The following is an 18,994-nucleotide window of genomic DNA, read 5'->3' on the forward strand; positions in this document are numbered from 1 at the left end:
AATCTCAATTCTAAAGAACTTTCTCTACTAATCAGAGATTTAGGAACTGTGAAAGTAAGAAATAAAAACTACAAGAGAAATGATTTTGATTAGAATGAAGACTTAAAAGTGAGGACCAAGTCCCTACAGCCTAAGTACACAATTTCCCTTAACAAACAGGACTGGGAGACTCAAGTTTACAGGTAGCAGCCTCAGCACAAAAGAAAAGCTTATATTGGAGGTAAGATCTAGCAAGCTGCTTAGTTATTTAAGCCTTAGGTTCGATACCTAATACTGTAACTGAATTCTTGCCCTGAACTAAGGCTAAGGTACCTTATAAACCATGTCAAGGGATGTATGTCCCAGGTAACTAAGCCAAGTGCCAAATGCCCCTTTGCTCAGCTAATTCTGCCTTCTGCAGGCAGAACCCAAACACGTTTATCATACACACAAAAAAACCTTTTCCAATCTGTTGGTTCCAGTGATGAAAATATTACAAAATGAAACACGATTCCAAATTCTAGAGCCAGCATAGGCATTAAATGAGAAATGTTATACCTTTCTTTCCTTGTTGGAGTACATTCATCTTTCTCCTTCTTGTCTTTGGATCGAGATTCCAGTTTTTCTTTATCCTTCTTATCTCTTTCTCGCTCTCTTTCTAATTCCTTCTCTTTCTCCTGTTTTTTTTTTTTTTTTCAAAGAAATATTTAGTCATTAAAAAACACCAATCTGGTTAATCTCATTTATGTAGTAATATTTTCCCTTCTAGTTAACTATTTATAAAATTACTACTCAAAGTATACCTACTCTTCCAGAAAGCCAGTCATTTCTTCTACTTCTCTACTTATACTGGATTAATAATGATACCAGCAACAGTGGCTGAGTATTTTCTGAATGCCTACCATAGGCCAAGCAATTAATGAACAACTTTCCATATACCACTGCATGTAATTCTTCAAAACATGCCTATGAATAGTATTATCCTTATTCAAAACATGAAAAATGAGCCTTATAAAGGCTCAGTGCCATGCCTAAGGTCATACAGGAATGAAGTCAGGATCTGAGCCAAAGCTCTAGAGTCAGGGCTCTTAAAGAGTGCTGTCCCTTCACTTAAACAAATTGGAAAAACAATATGATGACCTTTCCATCTCAGACTACAATAAAACTGTCAATAGTGATTCTAATTGCACAGCAAGTTGACTTAATCAAAGGAAAGCACTTATTAAAGTAATATACTAAAAAGGAAAAAGATTTATTCACAATAAATGTCTAGCAAAAAGTCTTAGTATTAATAGTGGGAAACAAGTATCATATTGGAAATTTATAAAAGTACAAATTATAAGTCCTAATATAAAAGTACAAATTGACTACATAATTGCATAAACCAGAAAAATTACTTATTTGCTTATCCCCAACTGCTACAACTGCCACTTCTCACTTAAAATTATGACTGCTATTGATAATTAAGGGAGTGGCTACCAACAATGAACCCGCAAAGCCAACTGAGCTCTTCAAAAACAAGAATTAAAAAACAAAACAATTAAATTTCTCTATGATTTGTATGCATCAAGAAAGGTAACCAATACCTGATACAAAGCCCATACCAGATGTTGGCAAATGTTTTCTGTAAAGGGCCAAGTAGTAAATATTTTCTGCTTTGTGGGCTACAGTCTGTCAACTTTATAACCGTAGTCCAAAAGCTACTACAGATAATACATATATAATAACTGAAGGGGCATGGCTGTGTTCTAGTAAGTTTATTAACAAAAATGAAGTGATGGTTATAGTCTGCTGACCCCTGGCCTATGCCTTCAAAAAAACACGTTCTTTCTTCCAATTATAACCATGGAGGGCAAGGAGACTAAAATGGTAATAATGTGGCACCTCAAGGTGCAGTCTTCCATGCAAATCAAACACTTGCCACCATCCCCAAAGGGACTCAACAGGGTTCAGATATATAACATCTTTTTTTTTTTTAATCTCATGTATCTTTTTTCCAAATACAACTACTGAGGACAAATTTACAAAGTGATGTTGAAGAGACCAACTTCCTCTGGTGATCTGCAGGTTACATTTTTCTGATTGATACTTCACAGGAATCAGACTACAGTTTACTTATGATATTTTAAACACTTTAATAATAAAAAATTAATGTTAACTATTATTTAATTCTTTGCGTGTGTGGTGCTAACGGTAAAAAATCTGCCTGCCAATGCAGGACACAAAAGATGCAGGTTCAAACCCTGGGTCAAGAAGATCCCCCTGAGTAAGGCATGGCAACCCACTCCAGTATTTTTGCCTGGAGAATCCCCATGGACAGAGGAGCCTGGTTGGGCTATACTCCATGGGATCACAGAGTCAGACACAGCTGAAGTAACTTAACACACACATACACAATTATCTAATTCACAATCCTGCAAAAACTGGACCATTAACCCAGCTTCACTGAGTAAAAGCAGGTTTCAGTGATGTGCCCAGGCATGCAGAGCAGAGCAGCAGCAGGAGTCCACACGCTGTGCGGCACCACAGCTGCTTTACCACACCACTGCTCCCATCAACGTGAAGAGCTTTGGATGACTCTAAGCTCCCTTCTACTTGTTGCTATTTCTCTCAATCATCCTTTTTTGTAATGACAGTCAAGATGTAGGTAAAAATTAATAACAGTACCAATCAATAAAATTCCTAGGTTCTTTCAACAACTATCCTGTGGGCTTCTTGTGTTAAAATTCCCTGTATATCCCTACATATCTTTTGATGTATAAGAATACAAGGTCCCTCAAAAGCTTAGAATTCACAGATGAGGTATTCTACCCCTTGCTGTTCCTCCTTGGACAAAATGTAAGAGTAGTCCTAACTCCCATCTCTGTCTCTGTGCCACTACTTAGGGTTGTTGGTCACAAATGTGACTCTTTCTATAGTACCTTCCAGTTCTGAAAGTACGTCCTTAACAGGATGTTATGCTCCACAAGGATCCAGAATAAAAGAGCATGGTGTTGTTCTGAAACTGTTTTCCAAGCTGAACTAACTATAAAACATCAAATTCCAAAAGTTCCTAATTATTTACCATTATTCAGCATTTATATAAAGGATATAATTTGAAATATTCTCTTCCTTAAATACACCAATATATCAATATTATAGGCAGTCAAACAAATAACTGAAAAATGCATAATTGCGTATACTTATTCCTTACTCGCTGAAGAAGTTTATCCCTGTAGTGTTCTACTTGTTCCTGAAAGCTCTGGCCTGCTTTTTTAGGTCTTTTTCCAGATTCCAATTCATCTTGAAACTTCATAACTTTGAGCTGTGAAATAAGACATTTTTAAAATAAATCTTTTTAATCATTATAGCTTCTCAAGCAGTACTTTGCTCCTTTAAAAAAATATTTTCTTCTTTGAAACGTGTATTAAGAAGGGAAAACAAAAATAGCAACATAAAACATAAAAACATACAGTAACTTATTAGGATTCAGTCAAAACATAACATCAGTGTATATAACTCCCTAATCTGAAGGCCACTTGTGAGACAAGCCCAACTGCAGAATTCAAGTGATCAGGCACAGGCCCATGTGCTCTCTGCACAGCCACACAAGATGACTTGAAAACCAAGACCTGTGCCTCATGCCCTTGAGAACGTACCTATTCTTTGACATAATGAGAATGAATTTGGTATCTGGTACCCCAACTTACTCCAATACTTTGGCCACCTCGTGCGAAGAGTTGACTCACTGGAAAAGACCCTGCTGCTGGGAGGGACTGGGGACAGGAGGAGAAGGGGATGACAGAGGATGAGATAGCTGGATGGCATCACCGACTGGATGGACATGAGTCTGGGTAAACTCCGGGAGTTGGTGATGGACAGGGAGGCCTGGCGTGCTGCGATTCATAGTGTCACAAAGAGTCAGACACGACTGAGCGACTGAACTGAACTGACCCCAAATTAGAAAGGTAATATTGTTAAAGATAAGCGTAACTTCCAGCAAGGTCAGACAGTCAGCAGAACACAGGGGATAAACAACTATTAAAACAATCAAAGAGAGCAGCATTCTGGTTATAGCTCATAAAGCTATAGCTTGAAGTAAAATTTCACTCTGTTTACAGGAGAGTCTAATCACTCAGCATCAAGACATCCAGAAAAGGTTAAACCATATTCAAAACGTACTTTTAAAGACACTAAGTATACAGTGATTTAAACGAAAACAGAAAAATTCCCATTTCCTGTAATTTATTCATATATGAACAAAGTTTTTTGTACAAAAGTATTCACTACAGCATTATTTGCAAAGGAACGTAGACCACCTCCAGTTTATCAAGAGATTGCTAGCTGATTTTACGTGTGTGTGTGTGTGTGTGTGTGTGTGTGTGTGTGCACTGTGACTGTGAGTGAACTAAGGGAAGTCAAATATACAGTTAGGCATGAGGATTTAGATGATCCTGGATGGTACCACAGGACTACAGTCCCAAACCTGTAAAATCTTGTTTCACTTTAGGCAGTGAGAGGGAACACACTTATCTGACGCAATTATTACAGATGCAAACTTCTTTACCTATTTCACAGTTATGCCCTGTAAATGGACTAAATGCTACTATTTTACTTGTATTTAAAAAAACAAGACCTCACTTGTTTTAGTTTTTTCCTTCACTACAAATGAGACTTTCCAGCAGACTGGAAACAAGCCATAACTTCCACTCAAAGTGGTATTTTCATCATGTTTTACTTCATGAACATTAAGTTTCCAGATTTTTGCCCCTTTTCTACCTAATTCTACTTCTATTATCAGGATCATTTATAATCAGAGCTTTGAGGTTCTCTTCTCTTTCCTTAAAACTATTAAAAAGTACTTGCATTTTGTGTGTGTGTGTGTTAACAACTACATTTAAAAAGATAGTAAGATGTAAGGTAAAAGAGGGTGGGGGCTTGGGGGGGGGGCAAGTTTTCAAGTTCATCACTGTGTGAAGCCTCCCATAACTAAAACGGCTGTTCCAGAGAATGTATTTGTGGCAAATCAGTTTAAAAGTTAAGCAAGCAAGAGTCAAACAACCTGAATGTTACTCACGTGAAAGGGATCCCTACAGTACCTTTTGAAAAATCACTATAAAATCCCTAGTTACAGATCCTGCTGATGTGGCCTAACTCAGGCACAAGCACAAGTCCAGGGTGCCCAAGAAAACATGCCACAAAGGTTCCCAACTCAAAAGAGAATAGCCCGTGCAATGGTTTGCTGGCCATCTCAAGTATATCACCTTTCCCTTCAACTATTCACTCCTTCCTCAGGGGTCAGGGCAGAAAAGGGATCTTTCTACTTCAGTAACAAAGAAGACCCTTCACCTGGCTCCCCACCTAGTGTTCCTCTCTTCCAATAATTCCAGCCCAGGCACTGTTCTAAGCAGAAATCTGAAAGATTACAAACTTGCTTCCAGTAAACACTGTAAGATCACATGACTGCGTATTTTCTAAGTGCTCTGCAGAAAACATCAATATTTTATAACATAAATCTTTGGTTTTTATTAATTCCATGATAAAAAAGGTTCAGCTATAGACATCTTTGTTACAATACATTTAGGGACGAGAAAGGCTTTTAAAAAGAAAAACTGCTAAGGTGGTAAAGAGTCTGCCTGCCAAGCAGGAGATGTGGGTTCAATCCTTGGGTAGGGAAGATCCCCTGGAGGCTACCCACTCCAATACTCCTGCCTGGAGAATTCCATGGACAGAGGAGCCTGGCAGGCTACAGTCCATAGGGTGGCAAAGAGTTGGACGTGCCTGAGCAACTAACACTTCCACTTTTTCACTTTTTTTTTTACACATACTATATATATTGTAGTATATAATAAAACTAATTAGAATTTTATTCTTCATTTAAGGGAGCACCAATAAAAAGGTATTCACTGAATTCTAAATTCAGAAACTGACATTCGAATTTAGGGGCAGAGAAGGGACAGTACATGAATAAAGCTCATGAGCCCTGAGTTCTAGCTCAAACTGGCCACCAGTTGTGGACCCTTACCCCACATGACTAAATCTCAGAGTAAATAAAGGAAAAGAATAGATAATTTTAAAACAAAGCCAAGAGCTACATTTTAAAATCAGATTTTTGGCTCACCATCCAAATCCCCAAAGAGTTAAGTAAATTGTGAGAGGGTGGCCACTATAAGAACAAGAAAGACAATCACTGAGTAGCAAAGAGAAGCCAGATTATCAAAGAGCATATAAAATAGGGGGAAAGAAAAAAAAAATATATATATATACATATACAGGTGTGTTGGTGTATGTACATGCATGTACAGTACATATACAGTGTAGAATCATCCAAATTAACCAAAAAGTTAAAATCACATGGCTCTCTTTCAAATCAAGAGAAAAACAGAACACTAAGAATTAGTCTATTTTGGTATTTGTAAGAAGACAGTTCAATTATCAAGAAAATACATTTTTTTTTAATTGACCTCAGTCTTTGTTTCTACTCCAGTACTTCTATCAGGTCAGTGAGGCAGAGTTCAGTAAGACTGGGAGGAGTTCTGAAAGTTAAGAAGGGTCATGAGCAGCTTGAAAAAGGTCCACAGGTGAGTGCATTCACTGAGATAACACATCTTATTTTCCTGAAAATTTTATAAAGAATGTATATATCTCAGGAAAAATAAATCAACTTACTAATTCTGAAAATCCTACTTGTAACTGACATCATACTGATTCTGTGTAAGGCTGAAACAAAATGAATGCTTTCTCTAGTTTTCGGCTTGGTAATAGATATCTGAGAAAGAGGTGGGCAAGAACTTGTACCAGCCCAATAGCAGGTGGCGGAGAAATGCAAACTGGTAATTAATATGGTAAGGTATGGTCTTCCCTAGTGGCTCAGTGGTAAAGAATCCACCCACCAATGCAGGAGACATAGGTTCAATGCAGGAGCAACTAAGCCTGTGCACCCCAACTATTGAGCCTGTACTCTGAATGCATGTGCTGCAACTACTGAAGCCTGCACGCTGACAGCCTATGCTGCTTCTCAAAAAGAGAGGCCACGGCAAGGAGAAGCCCGTGCACCACCACTGGACAAAGTCCATGCAGCAACAAAGACCCAGCGCAACGAAAAATACATAAATAAATAAAAATAAAATTACAACATGGAAGGTATTACAAGTTAATAAAGGAAAAGCACAGATACACAGTAAGTATATAAAATACTGTTAAATGAATGGACAAAGTGTTACAATTCACTCTCATGTACACTTTTGAGATTAAGGACTGACTGCTACACTATTGCTAACATCTACTGGGAATGTTTCATCATCTGGGGGCAAGAAATAAGAAAGGCTCCCATTACAAAACCCTCCCCTCACTGACATGTCTGAATACCTTTGGAAATTTTTAAAAGACATCACAAAATGGAAGGGCATGGAGACAGAGAAGTCTTGAGAGTTTGGACTCTTCCTTCTTATGGTTAAGCCCCAATGTCTACTCTCTCCTCATCACTTGTGCAGACACTTAAAAATTTTGAGTGATGTATACATAACTTGAATGTGCCAGAAAAGATTTCACGTTTATTACATACTATGTATGCTCTAATATGATGGGTCTCATAAGGTGAGATATAATCTATTACATCAGTATCTGCAGATGGTCTCCTATGTGCTAGGCACTGAAGATATGATCGTCAACAGACAATAGACATGTGAAGGGTCCCTTATCCTCACAGAAATCACAGCCTAGAGGGGAATACAGACATTAAACAAGCAAGCAAGGGAAAAAAACATAAATATACACAACACAATACATGTAAAATCATAACAGACTAATATGGAGAAGTAAGCAAAGCCAGAAGGTTAAGAAAAGGGTACCAAGACAGAACAGGTGCTTGAACTAAGAGGCCTGAAGGAAGATAGCAGGTATGAAGGTTCCAGACAGAGAGGGAACAGTATGGACCAAGGTGTGATGCTGAGAGAAGCACAGTTTGGTGGAGAAGGTGGAAGAAGGTACAGTGTAGTTTAAACTTCAATGCAATACTAACCTCGATTTCACGGAGTTTAGCTCGTTTTTCCTCACTCATTTCAGAGTACTTAGAGAACTTGGACTCAGTCATTTCTTCTTTGATTGGATTAGAGTACAAATGATGTTCTTCAGATTTGGAACTCTGAGTATCTTCTTCATCTTCACTTTCTTCTTCTTGACTTTGGAAGTAAACAGAATACATTGTATGTCAAGGCAACAAGGAAAATAAAAGTTACATTTTAGAGTCTTGGCCTTTTTGATTTTTCATTGCCTTAGAGCTTAAGTAATGTTAACAAAACTAAGAGGACAATCATCATTAAAACATTCTGTACAAAATAATAGACAATTTTATAAAACTCTTATGTTTCCTCCACAGAAAAAATTTGTGCTTCAACATAATCACGCTTTTAAAAATTGCTTATGTTATTTTTATGCTTTTTTTCTGCCAGAAACCTTTGATGCAGCAGTTAAATGAAATGAATAATCAATCAATGATTTCGTATTCTTTGTAGTTCAGTAATTTTATGATGGTTAACGTTTAAAAAGCCAGATGTTTACCCTTCCTTCAGCAGAGTCTATAAACTAGAAAATACAAGAGTTTCAGTCAGTTTCTATGAAATAATCAACACAGCAGCAAAGGCCTTATCTATTAATAATTAACATATAACCCTAAGAATAAAACAATATATTAATTTTAAATATTAGCACATATTACTTCATGTCATAGTTGATTATGAAAGTTGGATTGGTATGTAAAATTAAAAGAAAATGAAAAACTAACTACCACAGCCAAGGGATACAAGGAAGAAAAATTCTCCTGTCTTCCAGAAGCAATCTAGTGGAAACAGACAAGCAACTATGACAAGCTGCTCATCATGGCCAGAATAGGATTAACAAGTCTTCTTCAATGTTCTTCAAATACAAAAAATGAAGTGACTTTAAAAAAAAGAAAAAAGTCGTATGCTCCAAGACTAGGCTTTGTGAGTGTTAAATTTTAAATCTGAGCAAAACAAGTGTTCCATGTACAAACTAATTCAGAAATGTTTATGTATACTGAAACAAAATTCCTCATAAAAAAATATGGTGATATGAACATGATTACCAGCATACCCTAGAAAACGTTATTTTCTCTTTAGTATTTGAACCCAATAAGCCCTTATATGTTGGTATCTGGATACTAACACTCTACCATGAATAAGGAGTCTTTTAGTGTATATTTACAACTATTTGTAACAATATAAAAACAATTATAACCATATTTATTCCAAATAAAATTTTAATTATTTTAGAACCTGATAAGACACACACTGAGAAAATTTTAAGCAAAGTAGATAACAATAAAGAGAGAATATACTGTTTGCCTTTTAATTTCTCATCTGCAGAATACTAATAAAATACTTTCAAACTTTATACTCTCAGAGCGCCACAAATCATTAGTAGCACATATAGGCATAACTCAATACAATACTTAGGTGAGGAAGAAAAACAGAAAAAAGTCAAAATCCAAGATTAAAAAAAAAAAAAAAAAACTTTTCTGAACTAAAATTTACATAATATTTCTTCTTAATTTGTCAGAAACTTGGGAGAAGGAAATGGCAATCCACTCCAGCACTCTTGCCTGGAAAATCCCATGGATGGAGGAGCCTGATAGGCTACAGTCCATGGGGTCACAGAGTTGGACACGACTGAGCAACTTCACTCACTTTTAAACACAGTTCTTAGCTAATTTTTCAGAACACAAGAATTTCTTGTCTTATGGTACAAAATAGTTCTACAAGTGCCTCACATGCTTTTAAGTGGTTAAACTGTGTGTGTGTGTGTGTGTAAGAACAGATGTTTACTGAAGGATTATTCTGGAAAGAGCCAGTCAGTAAAGATGCAAAACAGTTAATGAAATTGTGTGACGTATGAAGTGAAGAGTGCTTAACCAATTGTCTGTTATTGACAAACTCAAAAAAATTCAAAACAAATTTTTTTGCAATTCTAAATATTCCTTGATAAACTTCCTTGCACACTTATCTGAATACCTGCTTTCAACCAAGATGAATACAAGCAGATAAACATAGGGACTGACATGAAATAACAACACCCATGATAGTTCAATAAAAAAAAATAATGTGGGTTACAGAATAGTATGTAAAACATTATATAATTTATGCTTTAAATTTATGCATATTTTTATACAGAGGAAGAATCTAGGGAACTAGAAACTAAATACTAATCATATTACTTAAGACTTTTAAAATGAACTACACTACAGATGATGATTTAAAAAATATACACACTTTACAGTTATCATTTAAATTTTCTAAGGCTTGAGCAATCTGTTCTAAATGGCTTTGACTTTAGCTCTTATTTACCAGTTCTAGGTTCAGGTCTCACACCCAACGTGTCTTTTACTTTTAAAGAAATGGAAATTCAAGACTCTAAACCCATAAAGAATTCATTACAAATGAAATTAAATTACTATTTTGAACTTTTCTGCAAACTACTAGTGATATATACATACATATATTTAAACCAGTCTTCTGCCACAAATACAATAATTACTTGTCAAGAGCAGCTTCTTGGTAAAAAGGTATTTTTGGACTCAGCCACTAGAGAGCAGTAGTGAGGCGCAAGAAAATTTCAAGGAACGGAAAACAGAATTTTAAGTATTTTTTCCCTATTTTTCACTTTCATAAAGTTACTTTTGTTATTAAGACTTATTTGGAACTCTTAGGAAAAGTAAAAAATATATATTATACTCGTAGTGATCCGTGCTTCCCTGTATGAATGTATGATTACCATCAATACAAATGCATACGCATTTCAAACATTAACATAAATAACAAACTTACTGCAAAAAATTAGTATGCTTAGAAACAATACCACTTGAACAATACTTGAGTTCTGCAAAGGCTTTTCTACCCTTTATTTTCCTTGAATTAATTATTTTATAAGAACAGGTATTCATTTTAAAAAGCAGTGATCCTATCACAGTGAGAGATGTTAACTAATCATGGGATTGCAGACGTAAAGATGAAAACAAGTTGTACTGTTTTCAATTCCTCTACTTCTAAACAGACTCAGTCAGGTATTTCTGACAGCCAACAGCATCTATATTTTACAAATATGTTGTCATAATCATTGCTGACATGTTCTGATCACACTGTTTCTGCAAAGACACCACTGCAGACAAGTTTTCTTCATCATATCAAACTGTTTCCACAAATGCTTATCATATTTCCTTAAATTTAAATGCTAATAATACACATTTATTAGATCCATACAAATGCTCAAATTGTGCTGGGACACAAAGGGACTTTTCCTTTTGTTTACTCTTCCATTTGAAAACAAACAAACAAACAAAACCCCATAAACCTCTGCTTTGTGTTCTTGATGCCTTCTCTTTCCCTATTAAAAAAATAATTAACTTCCTTTGCATTGATTTTAAAAGGTGCCCAGTGTTACCAAAAAAACTACCAACATAAACTTGCAGAATTTGGGAGCAGGAATTCCTATTGCATTCAGTGCTAACCAGCAAAACTGAAAATTATAATAAATTTTCTATATGACGAAGGTAAGTGGTTTTTTCTTTTATTTTTTCTTAGTTCTTCTGGAGTGTGTACATTTAAATAACAAAAAGAATGGTCAGAATGCATTATTTTTCTTAGCAATGAGCATAACCTCCCCATTCACATTTTAAAAATCACCATTTTGTGGAGCCGAAAGAATCAAGATTTAAAACAAACACAGTTGACCATTTAGTAACTACAATGTGAGAATGTATAACCTAGCACAGAAAAATAAACTCAAAAGCAAAGTGAAACCAGATGCATCAAAACCAGAAAGTAAAAGCTCTTTACTCACTAGAAAAACAATGAAGAACTAAAAATGATCCTCTTAAAACAAGCTTTTTAAGAGTTAAGTTTTCCTCTTCCCTATTATTCAAGTACATCTCTTAATGAAAAAGAGAGTGTATATGCAATAAGAAACTGAATATATTCTAAACCTAGATTCTTACTTTTGATTTTCTTCTTCTTCTGATTCTTCATGCTGGTCAAATAACTCCCATTTAGAAGTTGTTACAGCTAAATAGAAGGAAAAACAGGATGTAATTCCATAAGGTAAATTAGCATTTTTGCAGCAGCACAGTAGAAGCCTAGCTTTAGAACTGAAAGCTTGTATTATAGAAGTTATCTACATTTATCTTTTCTTTGAATAGCCATTTCCATGTACTAAATCTATTTCCTTCCTCACACCTACACTATAGTTTTATTCCAATTCAGGAAGTAACAAATAGCGCTGTCCTCCTTGTTTCTGTGTTAGATGCTAAGATTTGTTTCATTAGAACCTACAAAACACTAAATTAACAATTACACTAGGATACATGTCCAAGCAAGTATGAAAGGCAGGTCTAAACTGCATCTAATAAATCAATCACTATAGGAGACACAGTGATTTCGATTTTCTGAAACTGACCTCTAAATTTCCAAATAGGCATCCCACCTACATTTTCTACTGATTGGCTCAACCTGAAAGGTTTTCAATGATTTCTGATTACTCCAAGCATCCAAACTGAAGCATCTAAGAAAACTGTAACAGCAACTACACTGAAAACTTAGCCACTAGAAATATAAAATAGGGTAATACTGGGTCTTAAGGTTATAACATGTTTCAACATGTTATAAAACACAAAAGGAAAACTACACCTACACACACACACCAATGTTCAGTAAAATTTTAAGTACTCAATTTTCTAAAGATTTGCATTTACTGTACTTTAACTTACCCTGTGCTTCCAATTCAGATTCATCTACAGCTTCCCATTTTGATGGGGCAACTTTAAATATAGGCTCATTCTTCTTTGAATCTTCAGTTGCATCCACTAAGGAAGAAAAATGAGCCATCAACTCTGACTACTAGAGGATGACTTAAAGAGCTCATGAGTATTCGCTGTATTATTAAAAAGCAAAACTAAATAAGGTCACACACGGACTAATAATGCTAGTGTCAAGAATAACGGTTATGACTAATCCAACTCTCTGCATCTGAAGGCTAATTTTTAAATATCAATGTAAGTAAAAATAATATATATGTGTATATATAAAACACACAACCAGAACATACAGGTGGTTACTTCAAGCAAAGGGAGAAGTTGAGGAAGTAAAAAAAAACCCTTCAGTACCTTTATCTAATTATTTTTTTAAGTATAAAATTCATATTATTCAGTATTTTAACATACAATTCAAATGTACTGAAGAGGTACATTAGGTATACTTAATTCAATAAATGATTTCAGATAGCCAGAAAAATAAAGTATAAGTTAGGAAAACGAATAATAAAAACAGAATTGGAGAAAAGGGAACCCTCTTACACTGTTGGTGGGAATGCAAACTAGTACAGCCATTATGGAGAACAGTGGGGAGATTCCTTAAAAAACTGGAAATAGAACTGCCATATGAACCAGCAATCCCACCGCTGGGCATACACACCAAGGAAACCAGAATTGAAAGAGACACGTGTACCCCAATGTTCATCACAGCACTGTTTATAATAGCCAGGACATGGAAGCAACCTAGATGTCCATCAACAGACGAATGAATAAGAAAGCTGTGGTACATATACATCATGGAGTATTACTCAATCATTAAAAAGAATACATTTGAATCAGTTCTAATGAGGTGGATGAAGCTGGAGCCTATCATACACAGTGAAATAAGCCAGAAAGAAAAACACCAATACAGTATAATAACGCATATATAAGGAATTTAGAAAGATGATAACGACAACTCTGTATAAGAGACAGCAAAAGAGACACAGATATACAGAACAGTCTTTTGGACTCTGTGGGAGAGGGAGAGGGTGGGATGATTTGGGAGAAGGGCATTGAAACATGTATATTATCATATGTGAAATGAATCACCAGTCCAGGTTCGATGCATGATACAGGGTGCTCGGGGCTGGTACACTGGGATGACCTAGAGGGAGGGGATAGGGAGGAAAGTGGGAGGGGGGTTCAGGATGGGGAACACATGTACACCCATGGCGGATTCATGTCAATGTATGGCAAAACCAATACAATATTGTGAAGTAATTAGCCTAGAATTAAAATAAATAGATTTATATTAAAAAAAAAAAAAAAACAGAATTGTTAAAACAAAGTACTTGGGATTATGCATACAACTGAACATAAGGTTGTGCCTCTAGTTTCCCAACAATTAAGACAGGAAAAACTTGCCAGTATTTTAAGAGGCTATCTCGCCCAAAAAAAAAAAAAAACAAGTATGACCAGAAAGAATACGCTTTTCTTGGCATACTTAAATGTATTGCTGGGTATGTGAATTCTGAAAAGTCAAAAATAAAAGAAAGAAAAAAGTTAATTGACATCTTACTCAGAAATTATAACCTTCTTAAACATCAGCATGTGCAGAAATGAAGAGATTTGGAAACAAACTTACTAGCTAGATTTAATGACTTTGAAGTCTGAACTTACAAGGCACTCCATCAAGATCATCATCAAGGCTCTTTATAGGGACTCCATCAAGGTCATCAATAGGAGTAGCATCAATAGGAATTCCATCCACATCTTCTAGAGGGGCACCATCCAGCTCTTCCTCAATGGGGGCACCATCAAGGTCATCTGGTACATCCTATAAAAACATGTACTATTGTAATATGGGCTCGATAAAGGACAGAAATGATATGGACCTAACAGAAGCAGAAGATATTAAGAAGAGGTGGCAAGAATACACAGAATTGTACAAAAAAGAGCTTCACGACCAAGATAATCACGATGGTATGATCACTCACCTAGAGCCAGACATCCTGGAATGTGAAGTCAAGTGGGCCTTAGAAAGCATCACTGCGAACAAAGCTAGCGGAGGTGATGGAATTCCAGTTGAGCTATTTCAAATCCTGAGAGATGATGCTGTGAAAGTGCTGCACTCAGTATGCCAGCAAATTTGGAAAACTCAGCAGTGGCCACAGGACTGGAAAAGGTCAGTTTTCATTCCAATCCCAAAGAAAGGCAATACCAAGGAATGCTCAAACTACTGCACAATTGCACTCATCTCACACGCTAGTAAAGTAATGCTCAAAATTCTCCAAGCCAGGCTTCAGCAATACGTGAACCGTGAACTTCCAGATGTTCAAGCTGGTTTTAGAAAAGGCAGAGGAACCAGAGATCAAACTGCCAACATCCGCTGGATCATGGAAAAAGGAAAAGAGTTCCAGAAAAAACATCTACTTCTGCTTTACTGACTATGCCAAAGCCTTTGACTGTGTGGATCACAATAAACTATGGAAAACTCTGAAAGAGATGGGAATACCAGAACACCTGACCTGCCTCTTGAGAAACCTGCATGCAGGTCAGGAAGCAACAGTTAGAACTGGACATGGAACAACAGACTGGTTCCAAATAGGAAAAGGAGTACGGCAAGGCTGTATACTGTCACCCTGCTTATCTGACTTATATGCAGAGTACATCATGAGAAACGCTGGGCTGGAAGCAGCACAAGCTGGAATAAGGATTGCTGGGAGAAATATCAATAACCTCAGATATGCAGATGACACCACCCTTATGGCAGAAAGTGAAGAGGAACTAAAAAGCCTCTTGATGAAAGTGAAAGAGGACAGAGAAAAAGTTGGCTTAAAGCTCAACATTCAGAAAACGAAGATCATGGCATCTGGTCCCATCACTTCACGGGAAATAGATGGGAAAACAGTGGAAACAGTGTCAGACTTTATTTTTTTGGGCTCCAAAATCACTGCAGATGGTGAATGCAGCCATGAAATTAAAAGATGCTTACTCCTTGGAAGGAAAGTTATGACCAACCTAGATAGCATATTCAAAAGCAGAGACATTACTTTGCCAACAAGGGTCCATCTAGTCAAGGTCATGTATGGATGTGAGAGTTGGACTGTGAAGAAAGCTGAGCGCTGAAGAATTGATGCTTTTGAACTGTGGTGTTGGAGAAGACTCTTGAGAGTCCCTTGGACTGCAAGGAGATCCAACCAGTCCATTCTAAAGGAGATCAGTCCTGGGTATTCATTGGAAGGACTGATGCTAAAGCTGAAACTCCAATACTTTGGCCACCTCATGCGAAGAGTTGACTCATTGGAAAAGACCCTGATGCTGGGAGGGATTGGGGGCAGAAGAAGGGGACGACAGAGGATGACTGTAATATGTTCTTTTGCGTGCTGAAGTCTAAGGATACAATAATGAGTGAAAATGAGCTTTGGTCCCTTAGTCCCTCCTGTCATAGAGCTCAGGAGAACTTGAGGGGCGGAGAGGGCAGGGGAGTGGAGAAGGAGCCAGTCAATCAGATAATCACAACAGTGTAGGATGACTTACACAACAAAGAGATGCACTGTATTATTAGAATGTATAGTAAGTAGGTTCTACCTAAAGAGGTCAGAGAAGGCTCAATGAACTTATGCTCAAACTGAGATCTAAAGGGTCTGAGACAAGAGATGTTCCAAAAAGAGCAAAGAACATGTATAAAGGTCTACGGTAGGAGAAAACATTGATATTAACAAACTGAAACAGGACCATGCGGTTCAAGTGGGGAAGCAAATCAGGAGTATCTTGTAGAAGTGAAAGCGAAAACATGATAGATGGATCAGGATGGTGAAAATGAAGATGAAGGATTCAAGAACTATTGAGGAGGCTTAAAAAATAAACAAACCAGAACAGTGATGAACAGAATCTGCTACCACTGTGGTACACATCTTTTCAGGTATGTATTTACTTACATAGGTATCTTCAGTTTAACAAAATGAAACTGTGCTGCATATTTCGCTCTATTACTTGCTTTTTTTTTCTTTCTTCTACTAATATACAATAAATGTTTTCATGTCATCAAATAAAACACCAGTCATCAATTTTTACATAAGGATACAAAACAGAGAATTCCTGTTATATATAATTTCAACTCCTGGGCTCCAACAATTCCAGCAACAAATATCCACTATTTTGTGGTAAACAGTACATATTTTCCACAAAGAAATGTTAATCATATCTGTACCTCCAAAGCACCCCCAGAAATAAATTTTAAGATAATCAGACAAATACAGTGAATACCTACCTCTGCTTCCTTTTCTTCAATAATATTTACAAGTCCTAAGAAAATATTTTGTAGTTTGATCAAAAATGGTTCTGGATAAATTGCCCAATCTTCCCATGCTCTAAAGCAGGTCATTACCCGTTGCTAACAGGAAAAAGACAATGAATTATTATTCGGGACAATATGTATCAAAAATCATCTCATGATAATGACCATCACAATTTGCTGAATTTCCATCACAATTTTCCTTTAAAGCAATATTCTTTTTAAAACTTAAGGAAAATAACTATCATTACAGTATTTTTTTATCATTACAATTATTTTTTTTAATCAGTTACCTCTCAATTAAAAGAGGAAAGATACTAAGAATAAATATAATAAAAAAAATCATAACTGCTTGCTCTTGGTCACCTAAGCTCAGGTTCCCTCCCAGAATGGTACACATTCTGGGAAACACTAGCCTAGAAACTAATGAAAGCTGGATACAAGTGTAGCCAAGTTCTGATCTGAATTCCTTTATGGTCTGATGAAATACTTCCTGAGTCCGATTAATACCTCTCTCTGGCCCATCCTCAAACTTTTCTATAATCTCTGTCTTATGGTCAAAATTTAAGATAAAAAAATTTTAATGGAGTTGTTTGTTTGAATCCCCTAAATGGTGGAGTCATTGGGAATCTTCCCAAGCTAAAAATTTCCTTAATGAGTGTTCTGCCCATGGAAGTATATCTATTTTTTTAACTATAAGTAAGGTATTTTGTTTGGCTTTTCTTAACGTTGGTCTATAACTTCAGAGTTTATAAAAAAAAATTAATTGCTGAATATACTTTCTAAACATAACTAAAATGTATATTTCTAATCCAGCCAAATTATATATACTACTACAAAACAAGTGATCTTCTGAGTGTTTTTTGTGAAAAAACTAATATTTTATTAAGATGTTTAAAAATAAACCAGATACCCAAAACACTACACATATTTTAAAATTTCAGACTTTTTCCGATACTGAAGGTAAAATGGTGGTAAATTCTAAACCAATAATTTCTGAAACACCTAAGTTACGTCTTACAGTCGTCTTACATACTCTTAGCTCTCCAATGTGGTTCCCAGCCCCCATGTCCCATTTAAAACACTAGGGCAAAATTAACCAAACAATAAACGTACCTTAAAGTTTTCAGACTGTAAATGGCCTTGAATTGTACGATAGGTAGCATTGAGGTCTGAAAATATCTGACACAACTTTGTTTCAAAACTGAAATTCAAATAATACATTACTTTAACTATTATTCTGAATTTTTCTTCTGCAAAAGCCCCCAAAGAGTCTTAAGAACGAGTTCCCTTGATTAACAAGGAATTTTACATCTCGGTTACTTTGGGCCATCTAGTCCAACCTCTTTGTTCCATAAAATAGGGAACAGAAAAGTTAAGCAACTTGTTCAAGGCAGAAAAAGGAATAGCAGAGCCAAGATTAGGGCTGATATCTCCAAATTTCCCTTCAGAGCCAGTTCTTCAAAGCTTCCCTGATTCATAAAATAAACACCAAAAAGGAAATGTCGGGAACTGAGCAAGAGTTTTACTATACTCTTTTCTGAGCATCTTACCCTTAAATATTTTATTTTAGGCATATCACCTTACATCACTATACTTACAATTTTCTATAATAGGAAGCATTGGCAACTTTGGCTGAAGAGTTGTATAAAACATCAGAAACCAAATATAATCTGGCAATCTAGAATACCAAAAGATAGCATAAAATGGATTAAAACTGAAAACCAACAGCAAATAATGTAGCTAACAAAAACTCCACATTGAATTTTTTGAATCAACAGCATAAGGACAATGTTTAGCTATAACTTAATTATAACTAAATAGAAGAATTTTAAGAAATTCTGTATCACCACAACCATGACTTTAGCAGGAATAAAAGTTGTAATTCATTTACATTTCAACCTGTTGATATTTTGTGTCAATTAACCTACATTTCCCAG

At 35.9% G+C, this 18,994-nt stretch overlaps 1 protein-coding gene across 6 annotated transcripts in view; it reads right to left on the reverse strand.

The window, feature by feature from the left end:
• Positions 1-18,994, reverse strand: part of U2SURP (U2 snRNP associated SURP domain containing) — a 53,445-nt gene that overhangs the window by 6,148 nt on the left and 28,303 nt on the right. For all 6 annotated transcript variants that reach the window (XM_027544159.1, XM_027544169.1, XM_027544173.1 and 3 more), the window contains 9 exons: positions 18,656-18,735; positions 18,171-18,258; positions 17,031-17,153; positions 14,438-14,594; positions 12,734-12,829; positions 11,966-12,032; positions 7,979-8,138; positions 3,173-3,283; positions 538-656 (listed from right to left, as the gene is read on the reverse strand). In XM_027544159.1, the coding sequence (XP_027399960.1) occupies positions 538-656; positions 3,173-3,283; positions 7,979-8,138; positions 11,966-12,032; positions 12,734-12,829; positions 14,438-14,594; positions 17,031-17,153; positions 18,171-18,258; positions 18,656-18,735 (1,001 nt within the window). The remainder of the gene's footprint in view (positions 1-537; positions 657-3,172; positions 3,284-7,978; positions 8,139-11,965; positions 12,033-12,733; positions 12,830-14,437; positions 14,595-17,030; positions 17,154-18,170; positions 18,259-18,655; positions 18,736-18,994) is intronic.

The sequence above is a fragment of the Bos indicus x Bos taurus genome, chromosome 1 (assembly GCF_003369695.1).
Source record: "Bos indicus x Bos taurus breed Angus x Brahman F1 hybrid chromosome 1, Bos_hybrid_MaternalHap_v2.0, whole genome shotgun sequence".
In the NCBI taxonomy this organism is placed as follows: domain Eukaryota; kingdom Metazoa; phylum Chordata; class Mammalia; order Artiodactyla; family Bovidae; genus Bos; species Bos indicus x Bos taurus.